At 44.8% G+C, this 15,608-nt stretch overlaps 1 protein-coding gene across 4 annotated transcripts in view; it reads right to left on the bottom strand.

The window, feature by feature from the left end:
- CADPS (calcium dependent secretion activator) overlaps positions 1-15,608 on the bottom strand; it is a 203,982-nt gene that overhangs the window by 69,412 nt on the left and 118,962 nt on the right. For 3 of the 4 annotated variants that reach the window (XM_062501029.1, XM_062501028.1, XM_062501030.1), the window contains exons 12-13: positions 15,258-15,394; positions 9,951-10,138 (exon numbers count right to left, since the gene is read on the bottom strand). In XM_062501029.1, the coding sequence (XP_062357013.1) occupies positions 9,951-10,138; positions 15,258-15,394 (325 nt within the window). The remainder of the gene's footprint in view (positions 1-9,950; positions 10,139-15,257; positions 15,395-15,608) is intronic. The other variant, XM_062501031.1, reaches the window with a different exon arrangement.

Below are 15,608 nucleotides of genomic sequence, written 5' to 3'. Positions count from 1 at the left end.
ACACTGCCCTCTCCAAAAGGACCCTCACCAACTGAGGGTGAGACCTGGGACAGAGGATGTGTGGCTGCAGCAGCACTGCTGCCAAAGTATCAAAAATAAACAAATAAACAAGTATCCTCTCTCACAGTGATAATTCAGATGTGGACACATCCCACCCCTTTAATATTTTCATAATTGAAGAAGTTGGGAAAAGCAGCTTTTTCTCTAACTACAGGTATATGCATGAAGTGCAATGCCAGCTCTCACGTCAGGATTGAACCGGCTGCTGGCAAAATAGGGACTGAATTCCTCCAGAAAATTCAGCTGCTAATTTAACACAATTCACAGTATAAAAGAATATCAACGACATACATAAACAGAATATAAAATTCTGCACTCCTTCCTAGCTGCTGAACCACCCCATTATAGAGGTTTCTTGAAGTGAACCATCTTCAATACATTCTGCCAAAATGCACCTAAAGAGTGACATGCATTTTGCATTGAAAATGCAATTCCTCTTCTGTCGTTTAATTTCAATTTATAAAAATGAACACATTATACAATTTATTGCAAATTTTCTCAGACTACTTGATCCTCCTCTATTTAAGGAGTGCACAGGAGTGTGTTGTGAGCCATCCAGGTCCTGCTGCCTTGGGGTATTTCTATTTCTCATCTTTCACAGAGCACAGTGTGCAGACAATCCCTGCTGGGGCTCTTCCTAGGGGCTGGATAATGCTGTGATCCCTGTGCTCTTCTGTCCTGTACCTCTGCTGATGCCAACCCAGCCAAGAGCTGAGAGGAGCAGTCCCCTCCTTCTCTCCACACCCACACAGCAAAACCCCCATGCAGCAGCATCCCAGGTGAGAGGAGAGAGGGAGTCTAATCCATCCATCCACCAAAGGGATCGGCCAGGCACTCAATCATTGGCACTGCTTCCATTGCTGGAGAGCAAAGTCTAAGGATTTGTGTACTCCTGGGCAACTCTGCTGGCACAGGCAATCTTTAGGTAATGTAAGACAACTTAAAATTGAACAAATGTTCTTACTTAAAGGCCTCCCCCAGTGTTCAGCTTAAGCTGCATAAATCCGCAGTACTAGACTGGTTTGGCTTTACAAAAGACTTGGCAAGGGATTATAAAGCTTCTAATGAACCTCCTGTCAGGGGTTAATTGCTTGGCTTTATTTTCCTCTTAAAAAATCAAAGGCCCTAAACTTAAAAAGAAAAATAAAATCTATAAAAAATTTAAAATCTATAAAATCTGTGCAATCACTTCTCCTAGACCCTACATTTAGTAAGCTCTTAATATCATAAATATGAACTCTGATATTCCAACACAGGTGAATAAACCATTAAAACATTTGGGAAGAGGAACTTGCAAACCGTACATGATATTTACTGCAAAATTTTAAAGCTAAATATACATTAAATAAAACTTGCAGCATGGACACAAAAAAAGACTTGAATACCAGGGCATGTATTTAAAGTTAAACAGCATTTAATCAGAATCTTTACTTGATTATTTGCCAAATTCAGTTGTGTATTAAGGAAAAAAACAGGAAAAAAAGATTTAGGCTGAAACTTGGATAAAATGTCTCAGCTGGGGAACACATTTCATAAACAATTTTGGAAGTATGGATCTGGTCTCATTAGTAACTAATTAGTACTAGTTATTTTGAAAAAATGAGCAAGCCACAAAAAACCCCCAAATTAGATATTGAGCAAAAATTAATGTCTTAACATGCTTAATATAATTTATTCCAAAGTTCCATAAAATATTTAATATTCAGATAGAGATGTCCATGCCTTTTGTGATGCTGTGCACCTCACAGTGCCTGGTTTGCTCCCAGGCAGAGAGAGATAATTCAAGTCAGACCCCAGTAAATGCTATATATTAAGGTGCAGGGTTGAAGTCCTCATTTGACTTTTGGCATTTGGTCCTTGTCCTGTACCCACAACAGCTCAGGGTTAATTGTACCAGCACTAACAAACGAGGGAGTAAAAGCTGCCTGCCCTGGCAGTGATTTGCTGTGGGACTGCAAATGGTCTGAAAATTGTGTTACCCTTTACTGGGTCAATAACCTCAACTGGTGAGATTTAATGGCAGGATCTGACAGCTGGGGCTGGGTCACAGCCCTCTCACATGAATCTCAGCTTCTCACTGTTCTCTAAGCACTCACCATGTAACAACTCATGGTGGATGCCCAGCACGGGCTGACCTGACAGCATCAGTTGTGTCCTGGCCAGGCAGTGGCAGGTCTGGAAACATCACTGACACCCACAGACACAAAGGGTGGGCTCTGGAGACAAAACTTCTAGCCAATGTGGCTTTTGCCCAAGTCACAATATCTGAAGCAATGCCAACCAAACCCCTAAGTCACACACACCCACACACACCCACAATGAAAGCTTAATCCTTCCCCTTTCTTGGGACCTGTGTGAGCCAGGAAGACACAAATCCAGTGGCTCTGGCCACCAGTCCCTCCATGCTGGGTGCAAACACGACCTGCTCTCATGTCTCATGCAAACTTGAGACAATCTACAGGTCAGCTGTAGCCATTTTTGGAGCAGTGTGGATGTCTGGAAGGGCCTGCCAAGCAAGAGCCATCACCACAGCAAGGACTCCCTTTCTCACCCAGCTGTGGACTATATTGCATCTGACATGATGAGCATCTCTTGAATCTACCTTTCAGATTTTCGGCAAACCATTTTCTCACTGTCCTTCACAAAGTTGACATTTTCGGCAGCATGATAGGAAAGATGTCATGTCGGCTGCTTTTCAAGTTGTTGTCACAGTGGTTAGCACCAGTTCTGTCATCTTTGCTTTCCTCACAATCCCCCATCTTGAGCCATGTCACAAATAATAATACTTCCGATGTTTTTGTCAAATTTCAAGTACTATAACCCACTTGCACATCTTTGGATTTACTAGTTATGTTAATCTTTGTTGCTCATCTTCCCAGAAGCTGAAGCACTAGAAACTCATTAATTAGTGACAAATGTAGGATATAGATAGAACTGGAAAAACACTACCCAAAGCCTTCCACCTAATTTATTAGCTTGATAATTTTGAAACCTAATTAAATATTCAAGTCAAATATACTTTGAAAATATAATCTTTCTGAGGGAACATATTTATTTTTCCTTTTGCAAGAACACAAAGGGTATATAGCTTAGCATTATTGTAATTTAAGATTCACTTCTGTGCTCTAGACAATTTCAGTACATGGCTGACGGGGCTGAAAAAAATCCCCAGGAGAAGCTCAAGCTGCACAGCTCATTCTGATGCTTACTGGCAATTTTGTTTTCAGCAGAGGTCTCTAGCTCAACTTTGATACTAGTTATTTGATCTCATGCACAGAAGCACGAACTCCTCCAGCGAGCAGGGTCTCTTGAAGCTGCAGGAATTGATGTCCTCACTCACAATCCACAACTACATCACTATTGCACTGAAGAAGTGATGAGAAGTGAGAGGAGAGCAAAAGGGTGGAACAGAAGTTTTGGATGTACATGGTATATACAAATGCATGAGGGACAAAATGGGTTTGGGTCTATGAATTCAGCTGGACAAACAATATTAATGTCTCCATCTGTGTGGAAACAATTCCATCCAATTCTCTACAGCTCCTGCTCACGGGTACTTGAGGTGTACAGCAGAAGCTGTGGGCAGAGAGGGAAGCAGAAGGGCAAAAAAGGCAAGAAAAATAACTAACGAGATTTTTAATTATAAGTAAACAAGTTTCAGATCACTCCTTCTGCTGCAGATTCACTGTGTTGGCTCTAAACTAGTAAATTCCCACTGTAAATATTTCATACGAAAAGTTTTAAATGCCACTTTCCTAATCCCCCCATGTTTTTAAGTTTTAAGCCACAAAAACAACATCAACAAAGCAGGTGGTGAAATTAAAAAAAAAAAAAAGGGTTGCAATTTAAACAGAAAAAAATGATAGTCCTTGTTTAGCTTAGATGGTTTGTGCAAATTCCGGGGTTAATTATAAATTATAATTAGGACCTGTGATCCTAAGGCCACTGCTTTATTCTACAAGTCCCGCCTCCCCCCATGCCCTTTTCTAATTATACCCGGTGCCCCCAGGGCTAGTTATGCTGCTAAAACAAATATATCAAAATGATTTTTTAACAAAGACTAATATACGAAGCAATGGCATGCATTTGTATGCAATTATAAATACACAGTATAGCTCCAGTGCGTTAATCTCTTTGACATAAGCCTCCATGAAATACCACGTCGGCTTCTAAATGAAAAGACATATCATCTTTTACACCTTTTATGTTTAACTTGTCTACACTTTTTTTTTTACTGGGGAAAATATTGCTTACACGTAGCAAACAGATCTTTGCACGCACTGTGAGCCCTGGCATGCAGAGCTAAGGGAAAAAAAACAATGTCAAAAACTGATGCAAATAATTTGATTTTTTAAGTAACAACTCAAATATAAAACACGTGCTGCCTTCAGCTCCCTTGCTGGTTGCCAGGTGCAGCACATATGAGCTATACAGTAAACATCGATGATTAGTGCCTTGGACGGCATGTGTCAGGAGAGGCTTTTGCAGGATCCCTTGCAGGAGGAGTTGCCTGCTTGGTCCCACTGGTTGCATGAGGATGGGCTCTGGGGATGTGGGTAGCATCACCTGGGGGATGTGGGCAGCCTCTGACATCTCCCCAGCACACCAGACCTGAAAGAATTCACCTGCCTACACCCCTAGGAAAAAAAGTGTATTCAGCAAACATCGATTTTCCTCAACTCCCCTTTCGTCTGGGGACTCACCCCGTGCAGGAAGCGTCGGTGAGAAGCCCTTTGTTCAGCCCAGAGCTCCTGGGCACTGCCCCAGACACCCGTGAGGTGCAGCTGAGCATGGGAACCATTTAATCTCCCGACTCCTGCCTTCCTTGCGCTCGGGCTCTCCTCCACGCCGCAGCGCCGAGCCAAGTCACAGCTCATCGATTCTCACGTGCGATCCACACCCGATGCACCGCGCCGGCACCGCATGGCTTCTGAGCCCTGCCATCCTACACCCATTGTGATGAATCGTGTCAGCCTCTTGCGCTGAGCTGGCGACCTGCTGGGGGCTGGCAACCCAGCCCTTAGCGCAGGCAGCACACCCCATCCGACAGACAGTGGGAGCACCTGCTGTGGCACCACGGTGGGACACGGAGCCAGCACCTCACAACAGGGTAGAGCATCACACCCTGACAGACTGAACCCGCAGCCAGGGCAGGGCATCTGAACCACACGTGGAAACTCAACACAAAGCTCTAGGGGAGCACACAAAGATATCATGATAAAGTGTATTTACTGCTTTAAAACAGTAAAAAATGGTCCAGTATTTCTTTTGTTTCAGCTAGCTATGTAGATATCTTTATGTCAAACAGACCAGATAAGCAATTACAATACAATGGAAAAAATTGCAGGTATGTCATGTAGAGTTTTCAGTTCCTGAAAGTTTATGACAAAACCATATTTCGGCTGGGTTTGCAGTTGTACAAACAGTAATGAAAGCTAATGGTAACACTAGCTTATAAAATCTCTTCTTGAAAACAAGTTTGAGGCCATAAAACACAGTTTACAGAAGAAAGGGAAGTCACTAATATACCCAATTAATTAACAGAGAAACTTGTAGCTGCTTGAACCCTAGGTAAATAGTAATTGAAAAACTTGCAGAAAATTACGGTGCTTGGTTGTTATTAGACTGGAGGGAATTCAGTCCAGCATCCTGATTTTGATAACCTCAGTCTGCTAATGTTTATTAGCATGTAAACAATCAATATTTAAGTCTGATTTTTAAAAGTTTGGGAAAACCAAGAACAAAAGGAGTTTTTCATGGTGCTAACTTTAAAAATAATGCTATTCTATGCCTAAACGATATAAAAAAAAAGCACAAGTGAAACAAAGGCCATTTCTGAAAGTCACTTCTTTGCAAAGGGCAGGAACCACTGCTCAAGATTTAGGCACTAACTTTGGGCTTAGAAAAGCTGAGCTCAACTTTCTGTTCCACAGTGCTTCTCCCATGTGCAGACAGGGAAGCAGTGAGGGTCCTCTAACACATCACTTCTCTGTGTGTCAAACAACATTGGCAGTACTGTCTCAGCCCTCCAACACGAGGACAGTGAAAACAGGGAGAGAGAAGGCAGGGAAAGACCTTAGTGGCCTTGTAAATCCTTCTACAGTTTTATCCCAAATCGCAGTGTCTTTTCAAAACCATTCCTGCTCTTGGCTTTGCTAGTTCTCTGGAGTACTATTGATAAAGAAAAGCAACATAGTGGTGGTACCAAAACCAAAGAGACAGCAATGAACACACAATGTGTGTTGCCAGATGTCTGGATAATTCTGTGCCTTTACTACCTGTCACCTATGTAAACACATCAGAAATCACATTTTTTCATAGTGATAGGTCTCTACAATAGGCATCCTGTGATACCAAGCAGACAAAACTCCATTATCAACTAATGAATGACGACAACAATTAAAAAACATTGAGTTCCTCCCTCTCAGTGAAGAGCAAAGCACCTGAGCAAAGTAAACCACGTGGATTTTGCTCTTGCTGGTCCCTGTTTACCTCACAGTCTGAACTTGCATAGTCAGGTGTCTCAGGAGGTGAAACTTAGGGCAAGTAATTTACATTTAACACATTTCTACTTTTGAAAAAGATGAAAATAAAAGAAAATTTATGTGGTCTGTCACAAAAATAGCAGTGATTTACAGCCTTGGTATGGAGAGATCATGTCAGGGGTCTGAATAAGATACATGAGCCCAAAGGAGGGGGGGAGACCAAACTCCAACATGTAAGGCAACAGGGCTACAAACCGTCCACAAAATCCCATTCTGACCACTTCACCTGCTGCAGCTGCAGGGCCAGCCCCAAGCTAGAGCTGCATTTCCACCAGCAGCATTTCCTTCCTGCTCCCGTCCTGGCTGCGGCGCGGCAGCGCTGCCGAGGCGGGAGCCGGACGGGCGAGGAGGCATCATCCCCACACTGACACCTGTCATCCTGTCAGCCTTGACCTTCAGGCTGTCCTCAGCATCCACAGCCTGCCTGCACTTCCCGCTGACTGCGAGCGACTGTTGTCTCGCTGCCTGACCTTATGCAAACACGATACAAACAGACAGCCCACCTCAGCTCCATCACTGTCTGCTGCTAATACAGGAGATTGATAGCCACATGAAATTATCTCCCTGCTCGACCTTCATTACTGGGTGGCATATTCTGTCTGACAGCCAACTTCATCCTGGGGAAAGCTAAACCACCCATTCAGGGGTTTTTACTGTCTAAAAGTGAAGGAACTCTTTTTCATGAAGAAAATCGACACTTTTTCAGATTTGATGGAAAAAGAAGCCTTTGTTAAACATAAAGATATCTTGTAACTCAGTGTTTCCAAGACCACCAACAACAATGCACTGCATGGCTGCTCCAAGATGTTCTGCTGGGAGCTGCGCCGAGTCCTGGGGCAGGTGTGCCACCTTGACAACTTTTCCATAGAATGTTTCAGCTCTGCCATGAGCTGTAAGTTTCCTGGAGAGAGCAGGGCCAGTGATAAGGCAATGAGTAATGTATGGACACAGCAGGTAGGAAGGAGGGACAGAGCTAAAGCGGGCGTGGCTTTACACACATCGCAACTGCCAGTAAGGACTGCACAGGTAAATCCTGGCTTTCCATCACTCTCTCCCAGCCAGCTCGCAAATGCACGATGCATGTGGCCTCAACAGCTCTGAAAAGAAATCGTGACTCTTTCACTCAGATATTCAGATTGCTTAGAGTAGATATGAAAGATACGGAGTTGTATTTTCCCCTGACACCTCCTGTGGTCTCTTTCTGTGACCTTCTGGTAGCAAAAGCCAGACGCTGCACCCCGCAGACTCCATAGCAAACTGCTGGGTGTTAAGCAGAGCCTGCCCTTGGTGGGAACACGCAATGCTGCAGCCTTGCAGCTCCCACACAGAGCCTCCTGCAATCCCCAGGCAACAGAGAGACGGCACAGACCAAGAAGGAACATGAACCTTCAGCTTTTGGATGTGAAGTCAACTGTCAGCTAAAGACAACTAAGTCATAAAAGACACCTCATTCCTTTCTTGGAATATCCTAAATGAGTGACTGGAATAGACCATCTGTGGCCAAACTGCCCCTCTGGCAGTGCCCAGCAGGTCCCTATACAGCACAGCAGCCACACACAGCCCTGGACAGCTGTTCAGCATGGGACTGGTTTGACAGCATGACATTTTCCTGAGCCTACAACTCTCCAGCCCCACTGAGAGGGAATGGAAGGTCGTCACCTTGGCCCATATCATCAGATACCTCCTGCCACCAACCCTGATGAAGAGGAAGCTTCAGCCCTGGCTGTGCTGGACCCTGTGCAGAAGTACATGGAGTAGCTGTGATGAGCATCTCACCTCCTCTCTGTTATGGGCCAGATGGGCTTTGAGCCAAGTTGTGTTGCCACACCAGCTGTCTGCTGAGATGAGTCCTGCCTAAGACAAAGGGCAATGGGGCAGCCACTTCCATTGGCTGGTGCCATCCCCTAAACACCACGTGAGCCATCTTCTAAACACACACCTAAAAACCTAAATCTCTGATCCCCTATGGGACTTGGGTGCCCAAATGCTATCCAGATCCCAGGAGAGCGTGTGACCTGAATGCTGCAGTCAGGTCTCCCTGAGCCATGTGGGTGCAACTGCTCAGTGTGCTCAGTGACTGAGGAGCCCTCTGCAACACACTCCTGTGCACTGCACGCTTTCGCTTACCTTTTCGGCTCTGGATTCGGCTGGGTTTTGGGCTCCTTCTTTTTTTTGGACTCCTTTTTGGAATCCTTTTTTGTCTCCGTTTCAGCGGCAGAGGCTTTGCCCCCCTCACCGTCTGCACTTGGCTGTGACACACCAAGTAATTCTGCCATGAGTTGGCTTGGGGGAGTGATTGAAATGCAGGGGGCAAGGCCGGCAGCAAAAGCGAAAGAAACGAGAAGAAAGCATGAAAAACCTCAAAATAAAACAAAAGGAAATTAAGCTGAAAGGAAACAACTGAAATCATATAACAATTGGCAAAGAAAGAACGAATGAGCAACGGAAAGTCAGAACTAAAAAAGAAACTAAGGAAGCAAAACTTGGTTTCCATGACAAGATGTATGAAAGTAACTGCAAAAGCAAGCGACAGCCTTGCAATGTGAAACCTGGGCAATGCATGTCATAATTCAGGGTGGTATTTACCAGAGGTATATGAAAACACCTAATTATTTTATAACATTCCTTTCTTCAGCAATGCATATAGGCTACAAAGTGATATTTCAAAGTATGCAATATAAATTAACAGAAAAAAAGCAGAAAAAGAAGCTGCAATAGATGCTACAGCTGTCAACAAAATAAACTGAGAGGGGGGGAAAGCACAGCTCCAGTTCCTCCCATCAAGGGTTTGTCACATTTGAGAGAAAGGAACTGTCTTCTTCTGAAACTGAAATTGCTTTGTAACAGACCAAGATAAAATTTTCAGTTATGTCTAAGCAATTTCTGAACTGATGTCATGTGGGCTTTAAATGAGACATAGGTGCCCAAGGGCTTAAAGCCCTTCTGAGCACTGAAGTTTGATACTGGTGAAAATTTCATTGCTACAACTTGTCAGATCCTCCTGCACAGCAATTAAATCAGTACAGAGTATCATTTACTTCTATTTATTCAACCCTGACAGTCACAGGGACTGCAACCGTATCTTGTTCAGAACTGCATCTTAGCAAGTGCCTGGGCAAGTAAGTTAAAAACCTTCATTTCTGGATCCTCTATGTGCATTTTTACTGCTTACATTAAACAAGCAATGAAACAAACAAACAAACCGACTATGCCACTAGAAGTGCTGCTGCCAAACATCCACTGTGAAAACAAATTGGGGACTGTTGTGCATTATCCAAGGAAACCTATATTTGACAAAGTCATCCCTTGTTGGCAGGGCACTGCTAGCCAAGAAGAATTCCTTACCTGTTGCCATGAACATGTGATGCACAAAAGGCAAAGCTGTAGTGAAGTAAGGTGGGGTCAATCATAGCTCCGTTTTCTGCGCGCTCTAGCAAATCTCTGAGGTAGCAGAGATGTCTGTGACAGCCTCTCACTCCATTACGTGCACAATACTCATCTAGCACAAAGACCTGGCCAGGACTAAACCAGCCCTGTTTAGAAATAAAGAGACTTGATTTTAAATATAAGTTATTAAATACAAAGGCTATCAGATTTGGAAGTGTAGTGGTCAACTGCTCTAATAAATGAAACACAAACCTAAGGATACATTGAGGAAAAAGGAGAGAAGTCACTCAAACAATACAGTCTATACATCATCACTCAAACACAGCATATATTCACTGCAAACGTTAACAAAAATGTATTATGCTACCATTAAGGGGAAATGTCATTTAAAATGCTGAAAAGTTAGGCCAGTTCATGTCAATGCCTAGCAAAAAAATACAAAGAAAATAAAAGACACCTTTAAGAGATGATAAGGTTTGGTTATTTAAACAGTGTGAAACAGTAGTTTCATTCTGAGGATGGGATTGTGCATTTGGCAGGGAGCAGGAAGATTGATCTGGTGGAACAGGACAGAGGATTACACTGAAAAATGAATTCACTTGCATCTGGCAGGTAGGAATGCCCTGCAGATGGAGAAAGGCAATTCTGCAGTATCAGAAAGGGACATTTCCCATTGTCCTTATTGCGTGCCGCTGGCAACATACTCCGACATCGCCCAGATCCTTGGCACTGAAACAAGGGGAGCTCTGCTCAAGAGCAGGGTCCCTTAACACATCCAGGAACCTCAGACCATTTCTTTGTATCAGTCCTGAGGGGCTGGTGACACAAGGCTTGTGGTGCAATGTCCAAACGTCCAAGGAGGGCACCCTTCCCTGCAAGGGGATGGCTCCAGTGAAGGTCCTGGGGCAGCTGAAGAGGAGCATGCCTCTGCCTTCAGGAAAGGGGCTAATGAGAACAAGAAAAATCTTGTAGATTGCTTTTCAGAACGCTGCAAAATCGTCAATATTTACATGGAAATTTGGGTGCTAAACAATTGCTAAGACGCAGCTCTGGAATGCATCAAGCTGCAAAATCTTTCATCGTTTAATTGAAAAGTTCCTGCAGCGGGCGGGAGAGTAGTTGAGGCAGAGCACTGCCCCTATAGGCAACTTCTTTGCCACCCCATCTGTTACCCCAAATGCTACATCTTAGAAACAACACTGCTGTGAAAGATTAAAATATATTTTCTACCACTCAGATGACACCAAATCTTTTCTAGATGCCAAAATAGCTGCTTTGAAAAGAGTTGAAGAAATATCAATTAAGAGCTCAAAGACATAGAGAAGGATTTGCTCATCCTTATTGGGCCAACTCCAAAACAGATTGAGAAAAGAATTAAAATAATGAGGGGAAAATGATAGATATAGGGAGTAGCTACAGTGCTGGGATCACTAGAAGTGCACATTTCAAAATGAAGACACAGAACAATGCAGATGGGACGGCCCTCTGGAAGGCTATTTTTTTGGGAGGGGTATATTTGCCTTCACCCCTTTTAATGGTATTTTTGTCTGCTTTTTGGTTGGTGTTATTCTGCTTGATTCTAGAGTTGTTTATGTTGCCTGTTTGTTACATCCTAGACCACCTCTTGTCTCTCTTCACGTGTTTGGTCATCAGGCATGGTAAAAATATGAGAATGCCATGATTGCTCTGGTTCTGGATACAGGGGTAGAAGTGCAGCTGAAATTGTTACATTCACCTAGTACAAAGAAGGAACTCATTTCTCCCTGTGGGGTGAAACCTTGGCTCTACTGACAGTGATGGGAAGGCTGGCACTGATTTCACTGGAGTCAAGTATCAGAGTCTGAGCAAAGGAAGCAGAGGCTGAACCCAGCGATCTGGAGCATGCCACATTGCTCCCCTGAACTGGGCTCTGCGATGTGCTGGTTCTCAGGAGAACAGAAGGGATGATGGTAAACACCCAAAATCACTGCCATGGTGCAATGAGGGGAAGTGTGAGCACAGATCAGAGGTTCAGTGATGAGCCCCAGACCTCATTAGAGCACAGGCAGCAGATCCAGAGCCCAGGAGGACCAGGAGGTCTTCCTTTGCATGGCAGAGGTAGGAAAAAAAACACTTGCTGCTGAATGGGGATCCAATGGAGCAGTAAATGCTGCTCCCCACAGTCCCAGACAAACCCCCAAGGTTTGATGAAAAGCAGTATTCAGACAGATCCCCAACATCTTCAGGCAGATCCTGGCTCTTGATTTGCCTGGTCCAACAAGCTGACACACAGCCAGCTGGGCAAACGCTGCTGACAGTGATGACACATGGGGTGTCTGTCCCCAGTGCAGATAGGTGCAGCTCAGCATGGCCTCAGAGATCATCTCCAATGACATGAGGAGACCTGGAGGGGACAATGGAGAAAGGGCACAGAGCAGAAGGAGCTCCACTGTCTGTGTTCAACAAGCTGAACTGCTCTGATAAGGAGACACATCCCAGGCATCAGCAGGGAATGCCAGGGGAGCTTTGGAGCTGGGAAACGCAAGGCTTGGTCAGGGCTTGTGAGACATAGGCCAGTTGTCTAAAGGCAAATGCAACTTTTGAGAAAAACAGAGTTTTTGAGGGAAATTACACATTTCATTAGTGGAATTTTTCCCATTTATCACAGGAAATCTAAGAGAATTTTTTCTTGGTGGCCTGCTCCATGGATCTCTTAACCTGACTCCCTCACATCATCTCAGTTAGGCTGGGCACTCTGAAGACCTTCCCCTGGTATGTGCTGTGCTGTATAATGCAGTCTATGAAAGCTGACACATCATGGGCAATACAGTTCCAGCAGAAAGATGGCTGTGTGAGCTGGATGCTGGCAGTGGGTGGGGAAGTCTTGGGAATAGTTGAAGGGCACTTTCAGAAATGACACACACATCCAAGTGAAAAGAATGAAGACCCACACATGTGCGGGGTCCATACTAAGCTGGAGCAGCTGAACACTCTTCTTGAAAGTCCAGGAAATACTCTGAGAGTGACTGTATTATCAATTTGTGGATGATAGGCAAGATCCCTCTGTAAGCTCTGCAGAAAGTGTTCTTCCCCCTCCCCAGCACAGAGCTCTCTGCCAGTAAACATCACTTCTGCCGTGGCTGGGATGAGTCAGCAAGGCTGTTTGTTTTCCTAAGGATGCCTGGCTCAGCTCACAACTGGGCTCCCAATAGTGTTGTTTAACCTGGTTCCACAGAAAGGAAGCAATGCTGAGTTATCCTCTATGCCAGGGTAAGTCTTCCCTGGCACCTCCACATCCACATTTGAAAACAGCAAGAGGTGTGACGAGGCAAAACTCTGTGGGACCTTTCACGGAATGTCCTGTAGGGAATAAGAATTGCCCAGTGGCACACAGAGGACAGAGCAGGCTTACCACGGGCTCAGCTCCTCCAGCCAACTCAGCACAGTGCTATCACCAACATTCCAAGGACACAGCAAGAATAGTGGGAGCTCTCTGCAGTTTTTGAGGGCAGTCTGTTTTTACACCATAATCAGGACAAAAAACATGGCAGAGTAAGTCAGGAAGCATGTGAAACCAAGCATAGATGAACACAGGCCATTATTCTGTTCCTTACAACACTGAAATGGGTGATTTGAAAGAAGATGGTTAATTGGTGATGCTCCACTCTGAAGAGGATGAGTCTTGGTGCTGAGGGGAGCTCCACCGCTCTGGTAGCTTCTAGCAAGGGCCTAAACATCTCCATAACAAGCAGAAGTGCGGCTGGTGGGTTTCTTGAAGAAAAACATTGTTAATCATTTCCAGTGATGGCCTCTCACCTCTCCATGAGTTTAATTCAACGGCCACAGTTCTCTCACCAGGCCCAAGACTGCACAGAGACAAACCAGCAGCAAGCCAACCTCTCAGACATGCATGGATGGGGATGATCTTCCTAGGGTCAGCCATGCATGGGGAGCAGAAGCTGCATGCCAAAGTCACTGCCTGCCAGAGCAAGGACCTTGATGGAACCAGTGAGGAACCTGCTGCAGGTCTGACAATGCTCCCACCAAGCCTACTTGTACCACTTGGGTATCTGCAGGTAAAGTGCAGCCTTCCCCCACCCCGTCCTTACCTCAGGGGATGTCCACAACTGTTCCTCCTAGCCCTGCCTCTCCTTAGGAAGGTGACAACTCACTACTGCTAGTGGCATTTACTAGGTATCAGTCCTTCAGAGGAGATTGGCCCTTGTGTGTGGTACAAAGAGCAGGGCAGCGAGAGCAGCACCGTGGTGGAGGGGAACATGGAGGGCAGGATTTGAGACCGACAGCCTCCTTGCCAACTGCTCAGCTGTGTTCCCAGGCTGCTGTTTTTAACAGCAAGGTACTCAAGAGCTCCAGGGACTGCACAGCTGGCAAAGGCTCTTGGCACAACATGGTCTTTCTGCTGAAGGAGCCCACCATGATGCCCCAATGAGCCACCCTGTGCAACAGTAGGAGGGCAGCAGGTCAGAATCTGTCCCATGCCATGCTCAGGACATGCCCTCTGTTTCAGGACGCTCTATAAAGGATTCCTCCCGTCAATTTCTCAAAAACTAAGAGCCTTTTCATCCTCCTCAAACTGCTAAAAATGAATTTCTCAGGTTGCATTGTTATTGGTTATTTGTTCTTTAAGCCCTTATAGTAAGTAAGGGCTCCCAAGCACTGCACCCCAGCCAAAGGCTACAAGCTGTCCTGGAACATCTCAGTGCCACTGTCCTACAGTGGGCAAAGAGCTTCAACTGCTACTGATGTGAGTACTCAGGATGGGCATGCAACTATGTGAGCATGGAGAGACTGCAGCAGCACTGCAGTTATCCACACAGTCCCATCTGTTACCTGTTTGGGACCCCTTCTCATAAAGAGACACAAAGCTGGGCCACAGTTATTCCTTGTGGGACTCCACTGACATGGGAGGTGGTACCAGACAGTCATCTTTTCCCTGTTCCTTCATCCAGAAGACTCTGGAAGGCAGTGCAGGAGACTGCAAAACACTGCTCTCTACTTCACATTCCCACACTGGAGTTTCTCTTTGCAGGAAGAAACATCTTAAACATTGCAAACAGAAATGATAAAGACAGTGCGACTGGAGAAGAACAGCAGTCAGCTCACCGCAGGCAGCCTCCCAAAAAAAAAAAATACCTCTGGGCCAAACTCAAACCTGGTGTAAACAGAAGTCAATCTTCCAGCAACAGAGGGATTAGCCCCCAGTTGCACTAGCTTTGACTTTGCTGCTTGATGTTTATATCACTAGAGACCAAAGAATATACTTGCCAGACAAGAATAGGAATCATTAAGTCTGTGGTCCAAAGTGAGGCGCTGAACCATCTCAAAGAGTGAAGCGTGGTCAAAGTTACAGGGATTGGAAGAGATAAATTCATCCATGCCATGCTTTTGAGCTCTATCTGCATCTGTTCATTTATACATATAGAGAAAGACACCATTTAGAGAGATATAAGACATTTTAGTTGACAAATATAACAGAAAAAAAATATACAGTATGAAGCATGAAAGCCAAGTATCTCCTCTTCCCTCCATTGCCATTAAGTTTTCTCTTTGCAGGCTATACAGTACACTTCACATCCCATTGTCAACTTGCATCAGTTATGGACTATATTATTGCAT

Source organism: Cinclus cinclus, chromosome 12, assembly GCF_963662255.1.
Source record: "Cinclus cinclus chromosome 12, bCinCin1.1, whole genome shotgun sequence".
NCBI lineage: Eukaryota > Metazoa > Chordata > Aves > Passeriformes > Cinclidae > Cinclus > Cinclus cinclus.
This window is presented reverse-complemented; position numbering and strand designations above follow the sequence as displayed.